The sequence below is a fragment of the Podarcis liolepis genome (genome assembly GCF_965112155.1).
Source record: "Podarcis liolepis genome assembly, chromosome: 1".
NCBI lineage: Eukaryota > Metazoa > Chordata > Lepidosauria > Squamata > Lacertidae > Podarcis > Podarcis liolepis.
Genome location: NC_139554.1, coordinates 22,966,896 through 22,989,887, shown reverse-complemented (window position 1 = coordinate 22,989,887; position 22,992 = coordinate 22,966,896). Strand labels below are relative to the sequence as shown.

The window sequence follows — 22,992 nt, the reverse complement described above, 5'->3', positions numbered from 1 at the left end:
TTACAGATTAACTACTTTCGCCAAAGTTGAAAAGCACATTAAACATTCATGGAGCCTTTGATAACCATACCTATTTATAGAGCTGAAACTGACTTTACAGGTTTATCACCAGAGGCATTCAACTTTCAACCTTTTTTTGCCATGAGAATAAGTCAGTCGTCATATGTCCTGGAGGAGGCTAGTTAGAACATCTGGTTCTGCATCTCCTTGTCTTTATTAAGGCACCTTTCGTCAAGGACACGCGTCTGAATTAATCTGTTTGTTGTGCAGTACAGGGAAGTTCTGTGAAACATGGGTGGCACTTGAATCTTGCAACAGAGATGTTCATTTGTATTTGAAATGGCTAAAGATCCTTATCAGCACTGTGAATAGCTTCTCAAGTCTAATGTGTCCCAATGAATGTCATGTTGGCAGGACATGTGTTACCACAGTCACGCATAAGAGTTAGCTGGGGAGTGGTTTAAAAAAACACAACCTGACGTATGAGCTGGTTTTGTTTAGTAGTCTGTGTGATTAAGACTGTACAGCATTCCAAATTTACTCTAGTAAACCTTCACAGGGGAGCATTCCATTGGAAAAGAATTCAGTGTTGAATCTGTCATGCAGACAGACTGGATTTTTTTCTTCCAGTATTTAGTACTGTGAGATCCAAGAAATTATGGAATTTGTCATTTTCACAGCTGCTGCATGCTGACTTGTTCTCTTCATCAAGTTATCCAGTATGACTCCTGCATTTCATATATGGCCAGTCACTACAAACCTCTTTAGTGTAAATGTGAAATTAGAATTCCCATCCCCCTAATGTGCAACACTTTCCACTTGTTTACATGGTATTAGATAATCAGAATGACAAAAAAAACGCAATTGCCATTTTATTGCTCATCCGGTTTGAAGAAATCCCTGTGAAGCTCCTTGCCATCTCTTTTTGCTTTAACGACCCTGAACAATTTGGTATCATCAGCAAACTTGGCTACCTCTTTACCCCATCTCTAGATTGGGGGGGGGGGGAGATTTCCAACTGGTGGGCCAGATCCTTAGGTTTCCCCCAACCCCCATGGGTCATTCTCACAGGTGGACATCGGGGGACATAAGCTGACATATTTTTCTTTGTGCAGTTTGAAATCAAACCTTGTGGGCAAAGGCACAGGGCTTTGCAAGTCCCAACAGCCGGCTGACTCTTGGTGCTTGCAGAGCACTGTGCCTTTGCAGGCATTGACAGTCATGGTGGGCTTGTAAAGAAACAGAGCTTTGCAGATCCATTTGGTCAGGGAGTTGGTTCTTTACCTGCCCAACACCAGAGAAATGATCAGCTTGGCTAAAATGGCCAAATGGGGAGACCTCAGAGGTTCCCCAGTGCTGCTGTAGATAAATCGCTTAGCAAGTTTAAAGGAGCAGATTACAATAGAAAAGTGGATATGGGTTTGCTTAATATTTGTCCATGCTCATTTATGTGTATAGAATCATATTTAGAAATAATTATTATAATTTAAATAGAAATGCAATACATCTCCTACTGAGGAAGGCTGTGACCGGGTGATTTGCATACCTGCTTAACTTTTATACAGGTGCTAATTGTTGATGAGCAACTTCAAGCCCAACACTTTTCTTGGGGTTGTCTTTAAACCACACTTGGACCCAATAGCCCTTCAACTATTACTACAGTGGTGCCTCGCAAGACGAAATTAATTCGTTCCGCGAGTTTTTTCGTCTAGCGAATTTTTCGTCTTGCGAAGCACGGTGTCGGAAAAGTTTTGAAAAAGCTTCGAAAATCGCCAAAAACCTCAAAAAAGGCTACCACACCGCGTTCTATGAGTTGCTCCTCGAAGTCAAGTCGCAACTGTATTAACGGTGTTAAGAAAAAGGAAACAAACTTGCAAAAAACGCAAGACGTTTTCGTCTTGCGAAGCAAGCCCATAGGGAAATTCATCTTGCGAAGCAGCTCAAAAACCGCAAAACCCTTTCGTCTAGCGAGTTTTTCGTCTTGCGAGGCATTCGTCTTGCGGGGCACCACTGTATTACTATTACAATTTATTGCCTGCCCTTCACTCTGTGGCCCCAGGGTGGGTTACAACAATTAAAACACAGCATTAATGTTAAAACACAGTATTACATGATATTAAAGACACCTTAAAACAACTTAAAATTACAAATATAGTGAACCCCCCTCAAAAAAAAGGACCTCAAGTGCCCAAAGCCTTAGCAAACAAGTGCGACTTCAGCAATTGAGGACTATCCTCTGTAAAGGAGGCTACATGGCCATCCTATTTAAGACATAACATGTTTGAGAATGAGTGTGCTTGAGTCTTGGATGCAAACACACGCACCGCCTCAGGTACAACAGGAAGATGAAAGGATTCACTTCTTGGTTTACACTAACTGCAGTTTTCTGTTGCACCCAAGCTGGGACTGTGGTTAAAATTTGTACTTGTGGTTTTATTTAGTCATTGTGGTGCAAGACAAAGAATCCAGTCCTTAACTCCATAGTGACATCGCTCACCCCGAGCTCCTCCACGTCTTTCCCCAGCTACAGCCCGTGGTTCTACGGGGGGCCTCAGGAGTCAAATGTTGTTGAGCCCTTTGCTCTTGAATTCTAAGTGAGCGGCGAGTATGCAGGGATGGTGGCGCTTCTATGCTCTCCAAGGACATATCTTCTGGCAGTTCTTCCCCTCCCTCCTTCTCCTAACACCTCATAACTTGGCAGCTCATCATTCTGCTGTAATTCAATCCCGTCTCCCTCTTCTCTTGAAACTACTGGAGAAGGGGAGGGTGATTCCCCTCCCCTTCCTCGGGAAGCAGAGGAGAGGGAGGGGGCGATTCCCAGCCCTCCTCTTCAGTCCAGTCCCTGACATTGGCCAAGATAGGGGTGTTAAATGTGTGCATTGGACTGGTACTGGAAGCTGAAGACAGAGGTGTGATTTGCTCTCTGCTGACCCAGAGCTGTAGCTTGGGGTTTCCCTGGAACTGTAATGAAGAAGCAAGATCTATTGGGGGGTTAATGCTGTGAGCCCCCCACCCCGTCCTATGCTCAGGTTGTGTATATGTGTAATACATATCCTATATATTACAAATATATAAAAAAAAACCCACAGTCTCCATTAACCTTCATTCCAAGGAAACTGAACCCTGGGTAAGTTCTGGAACACCTGGAGTCTCTTGGAAATTGGGGTGCACAGAACAATACTAAGAAATGCTAAAATAATAAACCCCTGTGCATTATTGTAACTTCATTTTTTTTAAAAAAAATAATAATGTTCACATCAAAAAAATCACTTATAATTTTATTGGATTTTTTTTGTACAAACACTTTAAAGAACATTTCCACATTGGCATATTCAATGCTGTGTTCATTCACAATCTTTAAAAAATAATGCAAGAATTTTTAATTATTTTTTTTTAAAAAAGCTCGGTTCAGATACAAATTAGTAAGGATTTGTGTATGAATCAGAAACACCAAAGACATGTAGTGTAAATTACATTATCCTCTTTGTGTTGGAAACTAGTTACATTGCAGTATCAAATGATGACCATCTGGATTATGAAGATGTATGTGTTGTTGATGGTGAGAATGGATTGTATTGACCCAGACAGGACCCATGATAGGGCAATGCTGGGGAAAGAGGTTCTGATAGGAACAGGCTTCTCAACAGCTACGGGTCACTAGGAATGGGGAACAGCCTCCATGTCACCGGTGCCTCAAGGTCACCTCTTTCCTTCGTTGCATGTAAGTGAATAATCACCATTTCACCCCTGTGTTGGATAAAGTGCTATACTTGGGGACACCATTGTGGCAAAAACCCATCTGGAAAATACTTTTTAGAATACTTCAAGCTTGTTCATTGCAATATTCAAGCTAGAGTATTAAATCGTGTTTGTTTTATGTACATATATGTTTTCCTGGTGTGCTGGTCCCATGAAATAATTGTCAGTCTATGTTGAAATGGTATATTCTATGAAACCATATTTAATCATTTAATGTAGAGGTTATTGAGAGTCCCAACCTAGATATGCAAACCATATTTTCTTTGGATCCACACAACGTTGCTTGTTTCACAGAAGAATTTGTGGAGCTTAAAACACTGAAATTTAAACATGGAGATTGATCCTCTAATATTAACATGTTGCACAGCCTATAAGTTAAGCACAACTGGGCCCCGAACACAACTTCTAATGGTTTTGGAATATTCACGGGGAAAACTAACCAAGCATATAGATGCATTATAAATGACTTGAATTTTAAAATTGTGAACAATTTAATGTTTTAAATTCCTGAACAATCTATTCCTCTCTCAAAAACCTTTGTGAAAACTAAGCAAGATACAGTAATAGTATTAATAAATTTTATGACTATCTATTGTTACGCAGATCTGTTGAAATTATTTAGAAGTGCACACGTTACACTACTGGTGCTAGAAACCAACCCTTCAAACAATATTGGAAGAAGAAAACATGTTTTATGAAAAAAACTAGGAGCCTCATTCACAGTTGCATCCTAAATATAATTGGTTTCATTTTTTGCTCCCATAAATATCTTCTTGCTGTACCTCGCTGGGATTTTAGAAGAGCATTATTGTGTACAACCACAATAATCCCAGGTGAGGCACAGGCAATATCTTCGTATCTTAAATTTCCTAGCCCTGGCTGTCTTGGCTGCTGAGCTACCTTTGAAATTCAGAGCAAATGTGCTATTTGGGATGTGCATTAAAAGAGCAGACTAAGACTGCAATCATCACCCCACTTGCCTAGGAGTACTCTGTTGCATTTAATAGGACTTACTTCTGAATAGATGTGGTTAGGATTGCTCTGTTAAGTCTCGTGTAACTAGTTCACATTAGCTAAATCCTATGTCAGCTCAACCTTGGAAGCAATCTAATAGAAACAGAAGAGAGTGAAATAGTTCACATCTTGAAATGGTTAAGAATCAAGAAATAAAAAGTTCCCCAAAGCAAATAAATGTCATGCAACACAAAAATGGTTATTCGGGGCATGAGCCAGTGTGTGTAGTTCATACAGAGCTACAGGTTCTCTTTCCCCAAAGGGAAATGCTCTATCCCAAATGGTCTACAGCTGCTGGTAGTAGCAGGCCATGGCATCAGACAGACGTATTTCCTACTCTGGTACCTGAGATCCTTTAATTGGAGAGCTATGAACTGAACCGGGATCTTGTGTGCGCTTAGGATGAGCGAACCTGTCAATTTCTATTTCTCTCAGTTTCTCATTTTCCAGCCTTAAATTCAGTTCTCTGCATTTCCACATCAGCCTGTGACTTTTTAAATAAAAAATACTCACAAAAATTCATCAGCATTTTAGTGCCAATTTCTCCTAATATACACATTTTTGTATGCTGTCTTCCCTAATATACACATTTTTGCAAGGCACTTCCCCCTAAAACACTGCATTTTAGCACGTCATTTTCACTAATACGTGCATTTATCTGCATATGCACATTATGCATATCTGCACATTATGTGGCTGGAGAAGAGAATCGCAAAATTCAGAGTTGTGTGAACTGCATTGCAAAATTTGGAGAAGTGAGAATTTAGAAAGATGGCTGTGCTTTAGTCAGCATATTGTTTCACTAGGTACAATTTTGCAAGTTTTGCTTTTAAATGTGAACTGAACGGAATTTCTCCCTCTGCCCCAACGTGTATGCATTTTACCACTGAACTGTGCCACAACCCTAGGTATTGCTTTCCCTACTAACAGAAGAGAACAAAGAAGCCTCTTCTTGGTGTTCAGAATGCAGACTGTTTCTCAGAGCTACTGAAATGTGACCTGCATGTGTTTGATTTCATAGCGCAGCTCCTTATCTATGGCAGACTGTCTTGGGATTACAAATCACAAGAATTACAAATGGAGCCCAAATTGTAAATGGAGAACCAGGCCCTGTATATTTTACAATAAATATTTTAAACAGTACTAGTGGTCTTTCCATCAAAACCCAGTGCCTGGTAGTGGCTGGGATCCAAAAAGATGCAACATGTGAAGCCAGTGGCTTGAGCATGTCCAGTGGGGTTTTTCAGATTTCAGCATCAAATGTCTATGGCATGTTACAAGCACATGGCCCTGGATAGTGGGGGAGCTCTTCAACAAGCATATAGGAAACTGAGTCAGGCCACTGGTCTACCTGGCTCAACATCGTCAACACCAGCCTTCCTCAACCTTGGGCCCCCAGATGTTCTTGAGCCACAACTCCCATCCTCTATGATCACTGGCCATGCTGGCTAGGAATGAGTTGCAGTCCAACAACTGGGGACCCAAGGTTGAGAAAGGCTAGTCTACACTAACTGGCAATGACTCCAGGGTTTTAGACAGGGCAGAGGGTATCCTTAACACTACCTTGAGATGCTGGGGATTAAACCTGGGACCCTTTGCTTGCAAAACAGATGCTCCATCACTGAGCCACTGTCTTTCCCTTCAGTTCTTTTGGCCATGTGTGACTACATGATTCTTCCCAAAGTTTTAAGGCAGAAAAGAACCCAGGCTGAAAAGAAGGATTTTTTTCTATTGGGGGGGGAGCAAGATGAATGAGGGACAGTTTCTATAGAGACACATAACAGGGTCAGAACTGATGATTCCACAGACATTTTTGAGAAGGAGGCTGGTGGTTCCCTGATTCCACAAGTGTTAGCAGAAGAAAAAAGAGAGAGCAGAACAGCAAAAGCCAACATTTCCCACGGTTTCTCTGGTTATTCTGCTAAACAGCATTGCCAGGATAAAGGGGGAGAACTTCACAGTTTCTTAAGCTTATAATCACACTGTATAAAAAGTTTTGGAAAGCAAGACAAAAGATTCTTAACAGCACATGATCATTGCAGGGAAAACGCCTATGGAATCCATTGGCAATGTAATGCTCAGGTGGTTTCAAACCATGAGGAGGAGGAGGTCTGGCCCATCATTGTAATATGAGCCATTATGGCAACTTTTATTGCTGATTTCATGTTGAGTTATTAGACGCACTGACTCCTGAGAAGAAAGTTCTGGCAGAAAAGGGATAATGCCCTTTTCAGCTGGTGTGTGTGTGTGTGTGTGTGTGTGTGTGTGTGTGTGTGTGTGTGTTTTACAAAATAAAGCAATGAAACTCTTGGTTTAGAAGGGATACTGCGATACATATATCCTCAGCCGAATGACGGAGCTTCCTCTGAAGTTGATGACAGTGTTAACAGTAATCATCTCCAGGTCCAAGAGAATGTCACGTGGCCCCTTCAGAGGACGGGTCATCACTAGGGTGGCACTGATAGGTCCAGTTTGCTGTGTGGAAGACACAAAAAGAGCTTGAGGTTTTAAATAGTAATCATCATCATCATCATTATTGAATCTGCCATGCAAGATCCTGTCCCACTTACACGCATGTAGAATTCTCTTCCCTCATTTCCTGATTTTATCTGGAAGATGTAATAAGCACCAGGGTAGCGGGACGTTGCTTGCATTTGAAATATATCAGATGGCACAGTGCGCCCTGAAACATCCATGTCTCTGTACAAAATGGTAAATGGCTGGTCTCTGCAACCAGGATTTTCAGCTGGGCACATACAGTGACTGGAAGAACAGGAATTGTTACTATTAGTAGTAGTATTGCCACCAAAAACAACGGAGAGTCATGCAGTACTCTGAAAATTAACACATTTATAATGGCATATGTTTTCCTGAATGAGTTATTCACTCTACTAATTATTATTGCTGCTATGTCTGACACTGAGCAAATTTCCAAAGAGAATTTGTTTTGTGTTGCTTAGCAAGAAAGGATATCTAGTATCTGAATTCATAGCACAACCTCTGCATCCTCAACTTCAGTTTTCCCTATAACCTGTTTTATAATCTACACCCTGCTGTGTTACAAGTGTTTATCAACAAATTTGTGAAGTCAATCACCTGTTAGATTAACCAGTTTATAATAGTTAAATCAGTCTGTTTATTGACCGATATTCCACAGAATACAAGACCTAAATTAATATGCACATACCATTTATACTTGGGTTCTTAAACCTTAAATGCATTGTTTTGAATCAAGAGAGGCACACAAACAATGTACCATCAACATCCTCTATGGAATAGCACTGAATGACAGCTCAACTTTGAAGACCTTTGAATGACTGATAAGACATGCTCTTATTTCTTCATAAGCATACAGTATTTCTAGCTTAACTAGAAATACAGTTGAGTCTTTTGCCATCTGGTGGCCTGACAAGGAATTTTATATTTTGTGCCTGCTACTGTTAAAAGAAGCTAAGAAGCAGTTCTTATAACAGCATCTTGGGGGCAGACAAGGCAATACATTGGCTCTGTTAAGGTCTGTTACCTATGCAGAATGGGACCAATATTGCCTTTTCCCTGCTCATTGCATCTATCATCTGATGAGTGGGAAGGAGCAATCTGCATCTCCATCAGGGGCTAGGCAGGAATGATGGAATCAGAGTGCAGATAGAAAAAGGAATAATAATAATAATAATAATAATAATAATAATAATAATAATAATAATTTTTATTTATACCCCGCCCTCCCCAGCCAAGGCCAGGCTCAGGATGACTAACATGCAATAATAAAAACAAGTTGAATGAATACAACTTAAAAACAAGATTAAAATACAACATTAAAATATTGAAATATTAAAATGCAGCCTCATCACAGGAGGAGAAAGGAAAAAGAAAGAGGGGGGAGGGAATCAAATTGGTTCCAAGCCAAAGGCCAGGCGGAACAACTCTGTCTTACAGGCCCTGCGGAAAGAAATCAGATCCTGCAGGGCCCTGGTCTCATGAGGCAGAGCGTTCCACCAGGCCGGAGCCAGTGTTGAAAAGGCCCTGGCTCTGATTGAAGCCAATCTAACTTCCTTAGGGCCTGGGACCACTAGGGTGTTGCTATTTATGGACCTTAAGGTCCTCCGTGGGGCATACTGGGAGAGGCGGTCCCGTAGGTACGAGGGTCCTAGGCCGTGAAGGGCTTTAAAGGTCAAAACCAGCACCTTAAATCTGACCCTGTACTCCACTGGGATCAAGGAGATGCGGGATCAAGAAGAAGCAGAACCTATTCCTGCTGAAAACTCTTGTGTGCAAACCATGCTGTGACTAAAACAAGCTGGGAAAGGGACATCAGTTTTAGAACCTCTGCTTTGCATGTAGAAGGTGCCAGATTAAATCCCTGGCATCTCCAGATATGGCTGGGAAAGGCTTCAGCCTGAAACCCCAAAGAGCGGCTATCAGTAATTCAGAAGCAGCTCACTGGCTGGGGTGAAGATGCTCTGCTAGATTCCTGGCAGGTTGCTTGCTGGGAGGTGGCTGGTGTGGTGCAGATTCACTTGTAGGAGCAATGGAAGCCATGCCAACTTCCCTGTCACCTCCCCTGTCCAGCTAAACAACTATGACCCACCTGTGTGAGAAAGCTAGTGCAGTGGCTGCACTCAACAAAGCACTTCTGCAGCAATGCCGACCTAGCTGGACCTATGGCCTGACTCTGCCTAAAAGGCAGTTTCATAAGTTTCTATGTAGAAGGGAGCGGACTTGAAGTGAGTGATGAGATATGTAGACTGAATAAAGAATGCCATGAGGTCAGGGAAGGTCTACAACTCATTTCATCCTCACAAGGATTCTGCATATTGTATGTACTATTATATATAGGCCGTTAAGAGTTAGGTTTTTATTTAAGCTAAGGGCCAGATACACAGCAGTAGACCTGGGTTTGCCACTGAGTATGCACTCAACAATGAGCCACAGGTACTTCTAGCTTCTTGATGAGCATAGCCATGTGAAACCCATTTTTCCAGTTTTCTGTCAGTTACATTCTCACTTCATGCATACACCTAAAGAGGAATCAGAGAAAGATCCCTAAAATCTGAATTGTGTAATGCAAAGCTAGCAGCAGAAAGTCCAAACAGCACATGCCTCTTGAAGAAGATAAATATCCTCCTATTTCTATGAAGATATTACTCACTTTTCACTGATCAGGATATAAGGCTCCTCACACCTTATTGGGTCTAGGCATTTGAATCCTCCTTGGACATTAAAGCATGTTTGTTGCAAGGTACAAGTGTGGTTCCCAACGTCACATTCGTTAACATCTAAAATGAAAAATAAAATAAAATGAATATTGGTATATTTTAATAAGTGTTTTAACCCCATAGCACTTGTGGCACAGAATACTATTTAACTAAAACACATCTCAAAGAGTCTTGCAAGATGCTACCTATGTATAATGTCCAGTAGGATGTACTGTAGTGTTTAGAGTGCTTTCAGGGACTGAATCTCCACCCACAAAGCTCACTGTGTGACTTTAGTCATACTTTCTCAGTCTAATGTATTTCACAGGGTTGTTCTGAGTGTGTGTGTGTGTGTGTGTGTGTGTGTGTGTGTGTGTATGGATCAACCCAAATATTTTGACATGTCTGAATGTACCCAAAGAAGAGGAGGACAAAGGAACAGCAAATGAATATTGGCTCAGCTTCTTGCAAATGTGAGATCATACAATTCACTGCGGATCATGTCAAAACTCTCAAACTCTAAACACAGGGCAACAAAGCAAGCACGTAATTAAAATTCATTGTGATGTCTCTTCAAGGAGTTATAGAATTATGAGATAAAGCTATGTTGGGTGGTGTGTGATCTAGCAAAAATTGAAGGGAATTAGGGGGTTTGACCAGGAGGTTTCATTATGGCCCCCAATTACCTTTTCTCCTTTAAGTGGGGCAACAGTGACCTAGCCATGTAATTCAACTGGCCATACTCCATGTTTGTTTCCCCACCAATGTAATCAGTGTACTGAAGGAGAATGTTGATGTGAGCTAAGGCACTGTGATGACTGGTTCATACTTGATAAAGTTTCTTCATAACTGCTTCATTCTGTGTTCTCAAAGAAGCATATACGCAACTGTGTTGGAGAATTATTTTAGCATGAACCAGGATGTACCTGTGGGACCCAGCAACATCCTCTCTGACTGATGCTGCACTTTCCATTACATTATTTACACTGACTGACCTTTCACCATCTGGGCCTGTAACTCAGGCACAGTCGATTGTCTGGAGGACTTAAGCTAACTGCATTTCTGCACAGGCTGAGAGGAAAACTTGCTGAGCTTAACTCTTGCTATGTTGGATCCAGTGCAAACAACACTTTCCAATTATGCTTGGTAGAGGGGGGAATGCTATATACACCCAGAAGAACTGGTTGCTTGGTAAGGTATTTTAATGAGTTCACTGCTGTCCACAATTCAGTAGTAAACAAGCATGTTTAGTATGGAGTCAACTCTCTCTATTAAGGTCATTGGGAGATTTGACGTTTTCTTCACAGTTGGAGCAGAAAAAAAGGAATAGCATGGGACCTGTTATGTAATCCTTAACTGCACTGGAGAATGCTTGCTTAGGCCAAGAACCTTGTGAACTGTAATGACACCACACACATAGTTATGTGTTCAGCAGCGTTGCACGATAGCTCCCAACATGCATTTCTAATTGCTTAGACCTTATGTTCATCCTTTGCTTCATTAACTACTATTTCGAGAAAAATGTTAATGTTTTTTCTTGTGTTTGTTTTTTAATTAAAAAAACACCAGCTGGCAAAATGTTCTTACCCTGGCATCGGATATCATCCAGAAGAACGTAGCCAGCAGGGCAGAAGCAGTAGTAACTACCTGGCTGGTTGACACATTCATGCTGACAAAGAAATTCTGAGAAGCTGCATTCATCCATATCTGTAAATTTGGGATTATGAAGAGTTAGCAGTTCATTGGTGATAGGTTCAGACCATTACTTGCCAATATGAGTAAGTGGTTCAACCTATGTTTCTCAACCCATTTTCTATAACACTAGTTTTATGGTGCTTACTGACCCTCTTAAGTTGCCCTTGAGTTTCATTGGAGGCCGCAACCATGGACCATCTCATGACCTGAATTCCACCTAAACAAACAGAGGGCAGCCCATCTCACATCATATTCCCTGCCATATATCACTTCCTGAACCATTCCCGTGTGGCAAGCACAAGCTGACTTTATCTACGATGCAGCTTATGAGACAAAGGAGCTCTCCACCTATGTACCATTCATGCTTTGTATGCCCACCCCTGCCACTCTGGGCCCACATTGGGAAGCTGCCTATCTAAAACTGCCTTTTCCTAGATAAGGTATTCTGATGCTGCCCTGCCCCTTGTAACGCTGCTGGATTGTGTAAATCGTGTTATATAATCTACAGCCACTAACCAATTTTAGAATCACTACAGATGTGCCAGACTAAGACAGCAAAGGGTTTCACAATACTAGGATGACTAAGCAAACTTCCAAAACGTTGATTGAAACCAGATTTTATTTGGTATATTTGGGGAGATGTGCACGAACTTTAGATTCAGAAGAAGCCCACAGGATTAAAGCAATTCCAACGCTGAGCCAAAGTGAAGAAAAGCCAAGCTGATTTATTCCCTTTTGACACTAATGGGAGAGGAGGTCAAAGGAATCTATGGGCAACACCAGCCCTATTTTTGTACAGGACCTTGCAATTTTAGGTGTGATAACACCACCAAACAAAATAATATTTGGGGATTTGGGTTTGACAACTAGGCAATCTAATCCCAGAACTGGCATGCTGTATCTCTTAGGGAAATCATTGGGTTTTGTTTTTTCCCCTTCCTGCGATGTCTGCAAATAACAAATGCAGGCAGATGGTGAAAAAAGGAGCATGTCTAGTAGCAATATGCCAAATTAGGAACTGATCCTCAGAAGTACCAAAATTAAGTGTTTAGCATAGAGTGTACTAATTCTTTAGCAAGTACAGTGGTGCCCCGCAAGACAAATGCCTCGCAAGACGGAAAATCCGCTAGACGAAAGGGTTTTCCGTTTTTCAATGCGCTTCGCAGGACGAATTTCCCTATGGGCTTGCTTTGCAAGACGAAAATGTCTTGCGAGTCTTGAGATTTTTTTCCGCTTCCCCCCTTTTTCTAAGCCGCTAAGCCTTTAATAGCCTTTTAGCAGCTAAGCCGCTAAGCCTTTAATAGCCGCTAAACCGCTAATAGCGCTAAGCCGCTAAGCCGCTAATAGGGTTGCTTCGCAAGACGAAAAAACCGCTAGACGAAGATACTCGCGGAACGGATTAATTTTGTCTTGCGAGGCACCACTATACATCATGATGTTGAAAAAGCTCTACTGTAGGCAGAAATACCAGCTCAAATGCTGTGTCTGGAGTACTGTTTTCCCTTTAAAATGAAATCTTGCCCAGATGAATGACCTAAGGCAGAGGAGGCCATGGTGGCAGGTGAGGTGGATGGCAGAGAGGCCACCAGGAAGTGAAGCCAGAGCAAATAACAGGCAGATCCGACTTAAGTCTAGATTTGCCCCATCCTGCTCCCTACAAGAGGCAACCTTGGACTAAGGAGGAAGATGTTGACAGGCAGTGCCACCGCCTGGGTTAGGTGTAAGAAGGCAGGCAGGTGGGAACTGGATGGGAGGCAGTGCTCCATTCTCCATATTAAACCAGTCTCCACTGAAGGAAGGGGAACCCTTTTCAGCCCAGCAGCTGCATCCCTTCTAGGCATGGCCTAGGCAGAGGGAGTGTGACTTGGGGAGAGTTTTGAAGGGCCAGTTGGAGAGGCCTGGAGGGCCACACTTAGCCCCCTGGCCTGAGTTTCCTCACCCCTAGCCAAAGAGGTTCCCTGTCTGCACTAACGGAGGGTGGTCTTCAGCTAGATTTAACTCAGAGCAGGCCCACTGAAATGAATGAACATGACTAAGCTAGGTACATTAATTTCAATAGGTCTACTCTGAGTAAGACCCACCCCAAGTGTTCTTTTTACTGTAAGCCAGGCAGCGTTGCATCTACTTATGGTAAATTGGGGGGGGGGGGAGCATTTTTCGGAGATGTGTTTTTCCCAGAGCTTGACTCATTTAACTAGGCACAGGAGACCATTTCAGAACACAAACAGGCTTAACTAATCATTTTCAAATTAAACCAAGTGTATAATAAGTGTTCCATAACTGAAAGAAGTATGAAAGCACAAGAAACAGCCGTATAATCCTTGTTGCAGTCATATGCTTAAATTCATTGACTTCAGTGATTTAAGGTCACTGCCAACACACTTGGGGCAACAACATGTGTACTGTAAATGCTTCTTTAGTTCACCTGCAGGAGGCCAAGCAAGGTCTAAGGTTCTACAGTTAAGAGGCACTGATTTAACAAAATACATATACCCACACAATCCTGAGCACCTTTACTTGAGAGTATGCTCCATTGAAACCAATGGAAATAACTGCTCAGAGTCCTACATTTTGTGGGATTAGATGTTCCTGTTAATCCTTCCTAGTTTCACCTAACTTTCCATGTATATTTGAAGGAGCATCTCCACTTCCCATCGCCCAACTTGGATATGGAGGTCCAGCTCCGAGGGACTTCTGCTGTTTCCCTCATTGTAAGAAGTGAAGTTACAGGGAACCAGGCAGAAGGCCTTGTCAGTAGTTGTGCCCTCCCTGTGGAACACCCTCCCATCAGATATCACACAGATAAACAATCATATGACTTTCCATAGACATCTGAACGCAGCCCTGTTTCAGGAAGCTTTTAATGTTTGATGTTTCGTTGTGTACCTTCATATTTTGTCGGAAGCCACCCAGAGTGGCTGAGGCACCCCAGTCAGATGGGCGGGGTACAATTTGTTGTTGCTGCTGCTGTTATTAAAACCATGTAAGTACATGTGGAAAAAACGTTCTTTCCCCTAAAAGCCAAGATAATAATGCCCACAATTTTTACTTACCAGTACAGCTAATACCATCAGCCTCTAATTCATAGCCAGGGTCACAGCGGCAAAGGAATGAGCCATAGGTGTTGACACAGTTTTGCACACAAGGGTTGTTGGTTGTACATTCATTCACATCTGTGGGAAAGCGGTATCAATCACTTTTTTCAAGGCTCTAGTTTATTTAAGGCTTACAGCAATGAAAAAGAACTTCTTAAAATTAAAACCTGCTGAGATGATTTTGGCTACAAAAGAGAGAGAAAAGTAACTGGAGTATCTTCTTCCCTTGAGGCAGGGATGGGGACTTCCAGATGTTGTTGGACAACAACTCCCATTAGCCACAACCACTATAGCTTGTGGTCAGGAATGGTGGCAGCTGTAGTACAATTACATGTGAAGGTCCATAAATTCCTCATCCCTGCCATGACATTGGACACACAGCCCACAGAAAAAAATAAATAAAACATAGCTGATCTTTTGTCTCTGAGAGATGTTCTAAAGGTCATTTCTGGGAGATGTACAAATCACCACTTTAGAGAGAAAGTGGTGACAGATGTGTGAGTTAGTTGCTCATTCTCTTTGTGGAACTACTTTATGGTAAGTAAGAATTACTCCTAGTTTTCCCAAGCTGTCTCTGTACATGAGGCCAGAGGGAGCTACTCTGCCAAGGGAACCACTATACTCAATGGGCAACATGGGGTAGTACACATCGGACGCTGACATGCAAACAAAGCTACAGTGCTGGAAAAGTTCAATTTACCACTGTGACATCTTGAAAAGATTCTGCATAGTCTGTTTGGGTTCAGACCAATATGGCAAACAAAACTGAAGTGTATCCTGCAGGTGCTTCCTTGTTTATCTACAAGTTTTAAGACTCTGACTGCTTCAATCATAACAAAACCTGGCCAAAAGCAGCAGGATGAAACAAGGGGGAAAGGGCAATGGATGGAGGCGTGTCTGTGACTGTGACAAACTGTAGCCTTAACTCTTAAGATTACTTTTTATGGGCATATTGCTAGGAGATTTCCCCCACCCCACACTCAGGACCAGAGAGCTTTGATGATTTTGCAGCTGAAGGAGAACAAGGACTTTCATAAAAGAAAATTGCAAGAACCACCATGCATTAAACTTCATAAATGTGTTTAAGGCTGTGAGTAAATTGATATTGTGCTTAGTGATCTGCATTGGCTGCCTGTTGCTGCTCCCAAACCAAACTCAAGGAAACCCTAAACAGCGTGGGACCAGGCTACATAGCAGAATATCCCCCCTGCTGAAAGCCACATTGGACTCCCTCATAGGAGACTCTGCTGGCCGTAACATAGCCAGCGGATTGTCGTCTGAAAACACCATGGAAACGGGCCTTTTCAGTTGTTATACCAACCCTCTGGAATACCCTCCCAAAGAGATTCGGAAAGCTCTATCAGTTGAATGTTTTGCTTAAAAAGTACTGTGCTCTCTGGTCTTCTCTCTCTCATGCACAAACAGTACCTTGGCATGATCTTCCGTCTTCATTCAAGATAAATCCTGGATTGCATGTACAGGAGTAGGAGCCTGGTACATTGGCACATAGCTGCTGACAGTAACCATAGCGACATTCATCTATGTCTGCAAAGAAAAACGTGAACAACAAACGAGACTATTAGTTGCACCTGCCACACAGTAAAATTTATAACCGCATGCACCCCGAACAACCATTTGCTAAGAGATCTCATTATTTCAGTGTGAGCAAAGGCTGTATTGTTCAGGCCCATTACTTTGCACACAAAATCTTCTTTCATTGAACCCTGTAATCTCCCTTCCCCATTGGTCTGTCCATGCCTGCCTTGAGTCCACAGATGCTGTTGGATTACAACACCCATCATCCCTGACCATTGGCTAAACTGGCTGGAGATGATGTAGTCCAACATCTGGGGGTCCGAGTTTGAAGAACTGAAGATTATGCAACTTATTGAAGGCCAACTCATACCAACACTCTCCTCATGATGCTTTTTGCTTTTAGTCCAGATCACTGCATGCACGCACAGTAGTCAGAAACCCTGTATACCAGAAGCACAAACCATGTTTTTAATATACCATCATAAACCTAATGGTGGGCTGAGCAAGCAAAATCTCTTGCATGGAACAAGCTGTACAAAAAAATGAGGCATTCGATTACATGAACAAGCACATTGGTTCTAATCTAAGCCTGTTCAACAGGGACTATGTTTGCTAATAGCTTCTAGCAGACTAGTGTGTTGTTTGAGATCAGTACAATTAATAAACATGGCAGCTGTAATATAGAAATAAAGCTGCTCACTGTTCATACACCGTCCAAAAATATTTGGTCTTAATTTGTATTTCTCAAGCTCGTAATGTTCCAGTGTGGTATTAGAAAGAAGCAGAGCAGAAAATATCACACTGTGAGCACGTCTGCAAAAATTATGTTGCAACAGAGGAAGCTCGACAACTGAGCAGCGACTTTCCCCCAGCTGTAAAAAAGTTACATTTAAAAGAATGCTGCACTGACTTGCATGGTAATCAAAATCTTTGCTGGTGTGAAAGCAGCAGCAGCACTGAGGCTTCTTCACCACCTCTGGACTCTGAGAATGGGCCAAAAGTGTCCTCCTTCAGAGACAGCATTCAGAACAAAGTGGTCAGGAGAACAGCTGCAAGTCTACCAGTTTGCTGTGCTGGCTAAAAACACTTTTTAATAATAATAATAATAATAATAATAATAATAATAATAATAATAATAGGAAGAAGCTTAAACAAATCTTAGTTTAAAAGGCATTTCCAGATCTCCAGTATGATATTATATTTCTTACCTGCCCTTCTCCGTGAGGTCCTAGGATGGGTTACAACAATTTAAAAATGCAATATTAAAATGTAGTGGGTAAAATGTTGGGATTTAGACTGGATAGACCAAGATTCCAAGGCCAGGAAATGAAAATGGCAAAATAAAGGCAACTTTTATTACCATACATGTAGGAAAAGGCCAATGACCAGATGGAACCTTACTCTAGTATCTCTAAAGAAAGAATGTGTTCAATTTCAGAAAATCTTTTTGTGAGTTGAAGGAACACAAATTCATAATGGCTGATAGCATGTGTTTTACATTTGGTTCACTTATTGAAAAGATGTCATACTGGAGCCCAAGGAATAGGAAGAAACATCAAAATGATGGTTTCGCAAACACCTTGTGCATCTGGCCAGCCCAAATGATATACTCACTTATGCTTTAGAGATATGATTGACTCATAGCAAACCCAATACTTTGTTTGCATGCAAGACACTATTTGCTATGTAGGTAAAGGTAAAGGTAAAGGTAAAGGTAAAGAACCCTGGACAGTTAAGTCCAGTCAAAGGTGACTATGGGGTGCAGCACTCATCTCACTTTCAGGCCGAGGTAGCCGGCATTTGTCCACAGATAGCTTTCTGGGTCATGTGACCAGCATAACTAAACCGCTACTGGCGCACGGAGGACCATGAGAGAAACCAGAGCACACAGAAACACCATTTACCTTCCTGCCACAGCGGTACCTATTTATCTACTTGCACTGGTATGCTTTCGAACTGCTAGGTTGGCAGAGGCTGGGACAGAGCAGCGGGAGCTCACCCCATTGCACAGATTCGAACTGCCGGCTTTCCGATTGGCAAGCCCAAGAGGCTCAGTGTTTCAGACCATAGCGCCACCCAAGTCCCTTTGCTGAAATGTGTAGAGGTGTCTTGCATTCAAACGTTGCATTGGGTCAGACATGACTGCTTAACACCTTATAGGACACTCTCTCTGAGACCTGCCATCCCTTTGAATAACAGCATCCTTAGTCCCCTTTATTTACGTGGTCTAGACATACATTTCCCCCCAATCCATCATGCAGAAATCACAAACTGTTTTGCTTTGTTTTAAAGACACTTCCTCCCAAAGTATTACATACCTAAACATTGGCCTTCTAAAAGCCAGTATCCTTCTGTGCAGGAGCAAGTATATCCTCCCTCAGTGTTGATGCAGATTTGGGTGGGGTTGCACTGGTGTGATTCAGACGCACATTCATCAACATCTGCAATTCAGAGAATAATCAAGCATTACATGATTATTCAGATACAAAAGCATTTGTCACAACTGCAGAGTCCCATTCCTATAATCAAATATATAAAAGATCCATCTGAGAAAGCAAGGAAGAAGAATGCCAAATACATTTGGAGCAGTTTTAACCACAGTCTCTGAGGCACTGAAGAAAATTCAGTATTGTACTCTCCATGCCAAGGTACTGAGTGCAGGAGAATCATTGACAGTTCGTGAGAAACATGTCCGCCCAACAGATGCTCTGTCTCTTATAGGGCTGATTCAATGACAAAAGTTATTTCCAGTTTCTTTGATATCATGCTACATCTACTAGTTGCTTTCCTGGTAAATAACATTTCTGAACACAGACCAATTGGGAATTTGTAACCCGTAATAAAAACGCCTTCTTCAATCAGACCTTTTGTTTGCCTGATCTCCAGAGCACTAGGGCTGTATTCCTAAGCATACTTGCAGCATGATGTAGCAGGTTTCTTAGAAGTAAGTCCTCAGAGTTCAATGGGACTGACAGCACTGTCTTACACATGCCTACAAACAATTCCCATTGTGTTCAGCAGAGTTTACAGCCGGGTAACTGCATTAAGTTGAAACCTAAGGATGCTTCCAGACTGTTCTTTGGTGGGTGCGATGGTACACTAGAAAATTCAGGTTTGGCAATTAGAGTGGATTTGGCACAATAAACTGCCTCCCCTTCATTTGATACAAACACCATACAGAATAAAGGCTCAATAAGATTACAATTAGAGATGGTGGAGAAATTTGATTCTGCTTACATTTAAGGGCAAATCCACTGAATTTTCAGAAGCTATACATGAATTGAAATGAAACCATCCTGCAAAATTCACACTTGACTTCCGAGTTTAGAAACACAGTTCTTCAACCAAGTAACACGTACAAAAATGCATACATTGGGGAAATGTGCACAAAATGCAAAAATGAGTGAAAATAACTTCAAAAAATGCATGAAATGAGAGAAAATTGATTGCAAAAAATTGTATATTAGGCAAAATTGCATCCTATCGGTAGAATTCAATGTTGCACTGTGATGAATGATCCATTAGCGCAAGGATTTCTGCTAGTCAGATGGAACCAGCTCCCCTCCTGCCACTGTATGCTGTTTTGGGGCTTCTTCTGACCCTCCAGAGTCAATTGGGAGGGGCACCTGGGCAGGGGAGAGGAAGAACGGTCCTATTGTGCTAGTAAGATTCATTGTGCTGGCTTCCACAAGCCTAACTATTTTTTGAATGTCATTCAAAGATGTATATATTAGGAGATATTTGCATTATAATTTTCTTAAGGTCTTAAGGTTTTGCAAACTGATGTGGAAATGTGGAGAACTCAACCTAAGACTGGAAAAACGAGAAACCAAAATCGACACATTCATCCAGCCTTAATTTCACATCCTATACACCCGTTGGGGTCAAAACACGTTACTTCAAATGCTCTGCCTTTCTTCTCCCTTTTAAAGCTAAAGGTAGCTTTGCAAGTCCTGATCTGGATTAAGACTGCAATGCAGAAGGGGGTGGGTTAACACATTTCCTTTTGTTGCTTCCCTGCTGAAAATCCACCCCACCCCCCGCAGTTTGCAGCAAATGGCAGTGCATAGCAAACTTTCTGTGGAGGGTGAGTTTTCACTGGGGAAATTAATGTCGCTGTCCTCCTTGGTCCAGGGACATGTTCTTTCCCCCCTTTTTTCTTGCTCATGTTACTCCTTTAGATTCTCTAATCTTACCTAAATGGCTGACTGCTCCCATATAAACCTGCCCATTCACATCTATAATCTTTGGACATCCTTCTCTGAGTGCCCCTGCAAGGTTAGGACAACAAAACAGGGCCTCTTCTGTAATGGTGCCTTATTTGTGGAACCCCTTGCCTGCCTGGCACTCGTACTTTGGGGGTTTTGGGTGCCTGTCCAAAATGGTTTAATTCAGCCAAGCTTGAAGTGACAGACTGCTGGGGTTCCACGTGCAAACACTTATGTGTAACTCAAGATCTATACATACAAGTGCTCCAAGGACATTCTTTGGCACCTTTTTGTTCCTTGGAAAATTGCAAACAAGAGCAAATGGAACGGAGGGCATTGTGCAAACATCACTTCCCCCACTCTCTTGAACATTACGTTATATAAATATGGGAATAAACTGCTTAGTTTTGTGCAACTCACTGATTTCCTGCCAGGTCCTTTTGCTGTGAACATAACTGAAATATATGGCAGAAACAATGCTTAACAAGTCTCTACTGCTTTTCACCTCCAGTGTAGTTTAAAAGGACTAATGAATGGGCTATGGTGAAGTGCCAGTGGTGCTGCACACATAAGAACCGGTGAGCCAATTTCGTCATTGGCGGTATGTAAGTCCTGCACAGGTAAGCTTCTTTTCATTCTCCAGTATCATTCTAGAATCAGGCCTTACAGAATAGATCTTGAGTTCCACGTAAGTGTTTGCATGTGGGACCCCAGCAGTGAATCTCTTATCAGGAATAGGGGCTGCCAGAAACCAGTGGGATATAGAGAGGACGGTATAATCTCCTTTTGGAAATCAACCCACACCCCACCAAAGAACAAAAAGTTGACATCCTGATTTGGTCTCTGGTAAAAAAAAATCCTTGAAAATGGACATTTTAAATCTCCCCTTGATAACTTTGTTTTTGCTAAGAAGATTGTCTTCTAAATTTCTGCCTACATATCTTTGGCTACAACTGGAATCAACTGGTGGCTTTTTGTGTGTGTGTGTGTGTGTGTTTTTGCAGATGCTAAATTCATTCTCTTTTACATAGCCAGCCTTTCTGATATACTAAAATTGTCATCCCGCTTGCCTTTAAAATATTAACCTGTGTCTTCCAATAATATGCCTCATTTTAGTATGCAAATAGACATGATCCTGTCAGAGTTACGGTATACACTTGGAAGTCACACTGATTTCAGTTACAGAATTTAGCACATTAATATACAGTATGCTGTGTTTTTTCCCTTTAAAAATGTTTAGGGGTACTCTCATTTTGACTCAAGAAAATCACCATTTTATAGTTCAAATTGGGAAAAATAAATACAGTGGTACCTCGGGTTACATACGCTTCAGGTTACATACGCTTCAGGTTTCACACTCCGCTAACCCAGAAATAGTGCTTCAGGTTAAGAACTTTGCTTCAGGATAAGAACAGAAATCGGGCTCCGGCGGTGCAGCGGCAGCAGGAGGCCCCATTAGTTAAAGTGGTGCTTTAGGTTAAGAACAGTTTCAGATTAAGAATGGACCTCCAGAACGAATTAAGTACTTAACCCGAGGTACCACTGTATAGTAAATGGACAAAAGTACAAAGTTTCACAAAATGTTTAAGGGTGCGCGTACCCCTGTGTCCCCCCAGAAAATAAAGGACTGAATATATGCATATCAATCTGTTGAACCTAATAGTTTGGACACTGAAATTTGCCTTTAAACAGGTGTTGAGAGAGTTGGTCTTGGATGGTTCCCAACCTATCAGGCTGTCCTTGAAAAAATAACACTGCCCAAACACAGCAGTGATTTGCATTTTGGCTGTGGTTTGTACTTTAGGAATGTAGCATTGTTAAGCGATCCTTCTTACCAAATACAATTATCTTGAGAGGAAGGAGGGGGGGACTAAGAGAAAGTGTGTTATTTCACTGCAGAAAAATCTATAAAAAAGAACTTTATTTTGTCAGTGTCCCAAAATATAGTGGCAAAGGGGTTTCGAGGGAACTTCATATCAGATACGAGATTCCGAACCTTTTCTAGAATCATCATTTTAAAGTAATATGAGCTACTTTTTCTTTTTCACCAAACATTATAAATTAAATAGGCAGATGAGAACAAAACTTTAAAAACTGCCTCCTTAATGGGGGATTAAACTAATTTGTGGGTAATATTAACCTAATCATGCATATTAGGAAGACTGTTGATTTTTTCCCCATTAGTAAGCTTTCCCAGGGGCATCTGGCAAACCACTGGATTGCTAGATAGATAGATTGCTAGACTGGATAGGTCCTTGGTTTGACCCAGCAAGGCTCTTATCATCATTATGTTCTATACATGTTGCTATACTTCTTTGGGGAACTTGGAGAAATGAGAAGAGGGGAACTGAGCTAGTAGATTTCGCCAAATAGTGATTAGTTTACATTCCCACTAATGCGTGAACTTCTTGACGGTACAGTTGAACTGAGTCATTAAAGCTTTCGCTCCAAGGCTTTTCGGAAGGCCAGCAAAATATTGGATGCAGCTGA

At 41.7% G+C, this 22,992-nt stretch overlaps 1 protein-coding gene across 8 annotated transcripts in view; it reads right to left on the bottom strand.

Annotated features, from left to right (window-relative positions):
• Positions 1–3,376: 3,376 nt before the first annotated feature.
• FBLN5 (fibulin 5) overlaps positions 3,377–22,992 on the bottom strand; it is a 64,542-nt gene continuing 44,926 nt past the window's right edge. For all 8 annotated transcript variants that reach the window (XM_083502768.1, XM_083502769.1, XM_083502765.1 and 5 more), the window contains 7 exons: positions 18,613–18,735; positions 16,187–16,303; positions 14,717–14,836; positions 11,556–11,675; positions 9,923–10,049; positions 7,344–7,536; positions 3,377–7,248 (listed from right to left, as the gene is read on the bottom strand). In XM_083502768.1, coding sequence (XP_083358894.1) covers positions 7,087–7,248; positions 7,344–7,536; positions 9,923–10,049; positions 11,556–11,675; positions 14,717–14,836; positions 16,187–16,303; positions 18,613–18,735 — 962 coding nt within the window. In that variant the 3' untranslated portion in view covers positions 3,377–7,086. The remainder of the gene's footprint in view (positions 7,249–7,343; positions 7,537–9,922; positions 10,050–11,555; positions 11,676–14,716; positions 14,837–16,186; positions 16,304–18,612; positions 18,736–22,992) is intronic.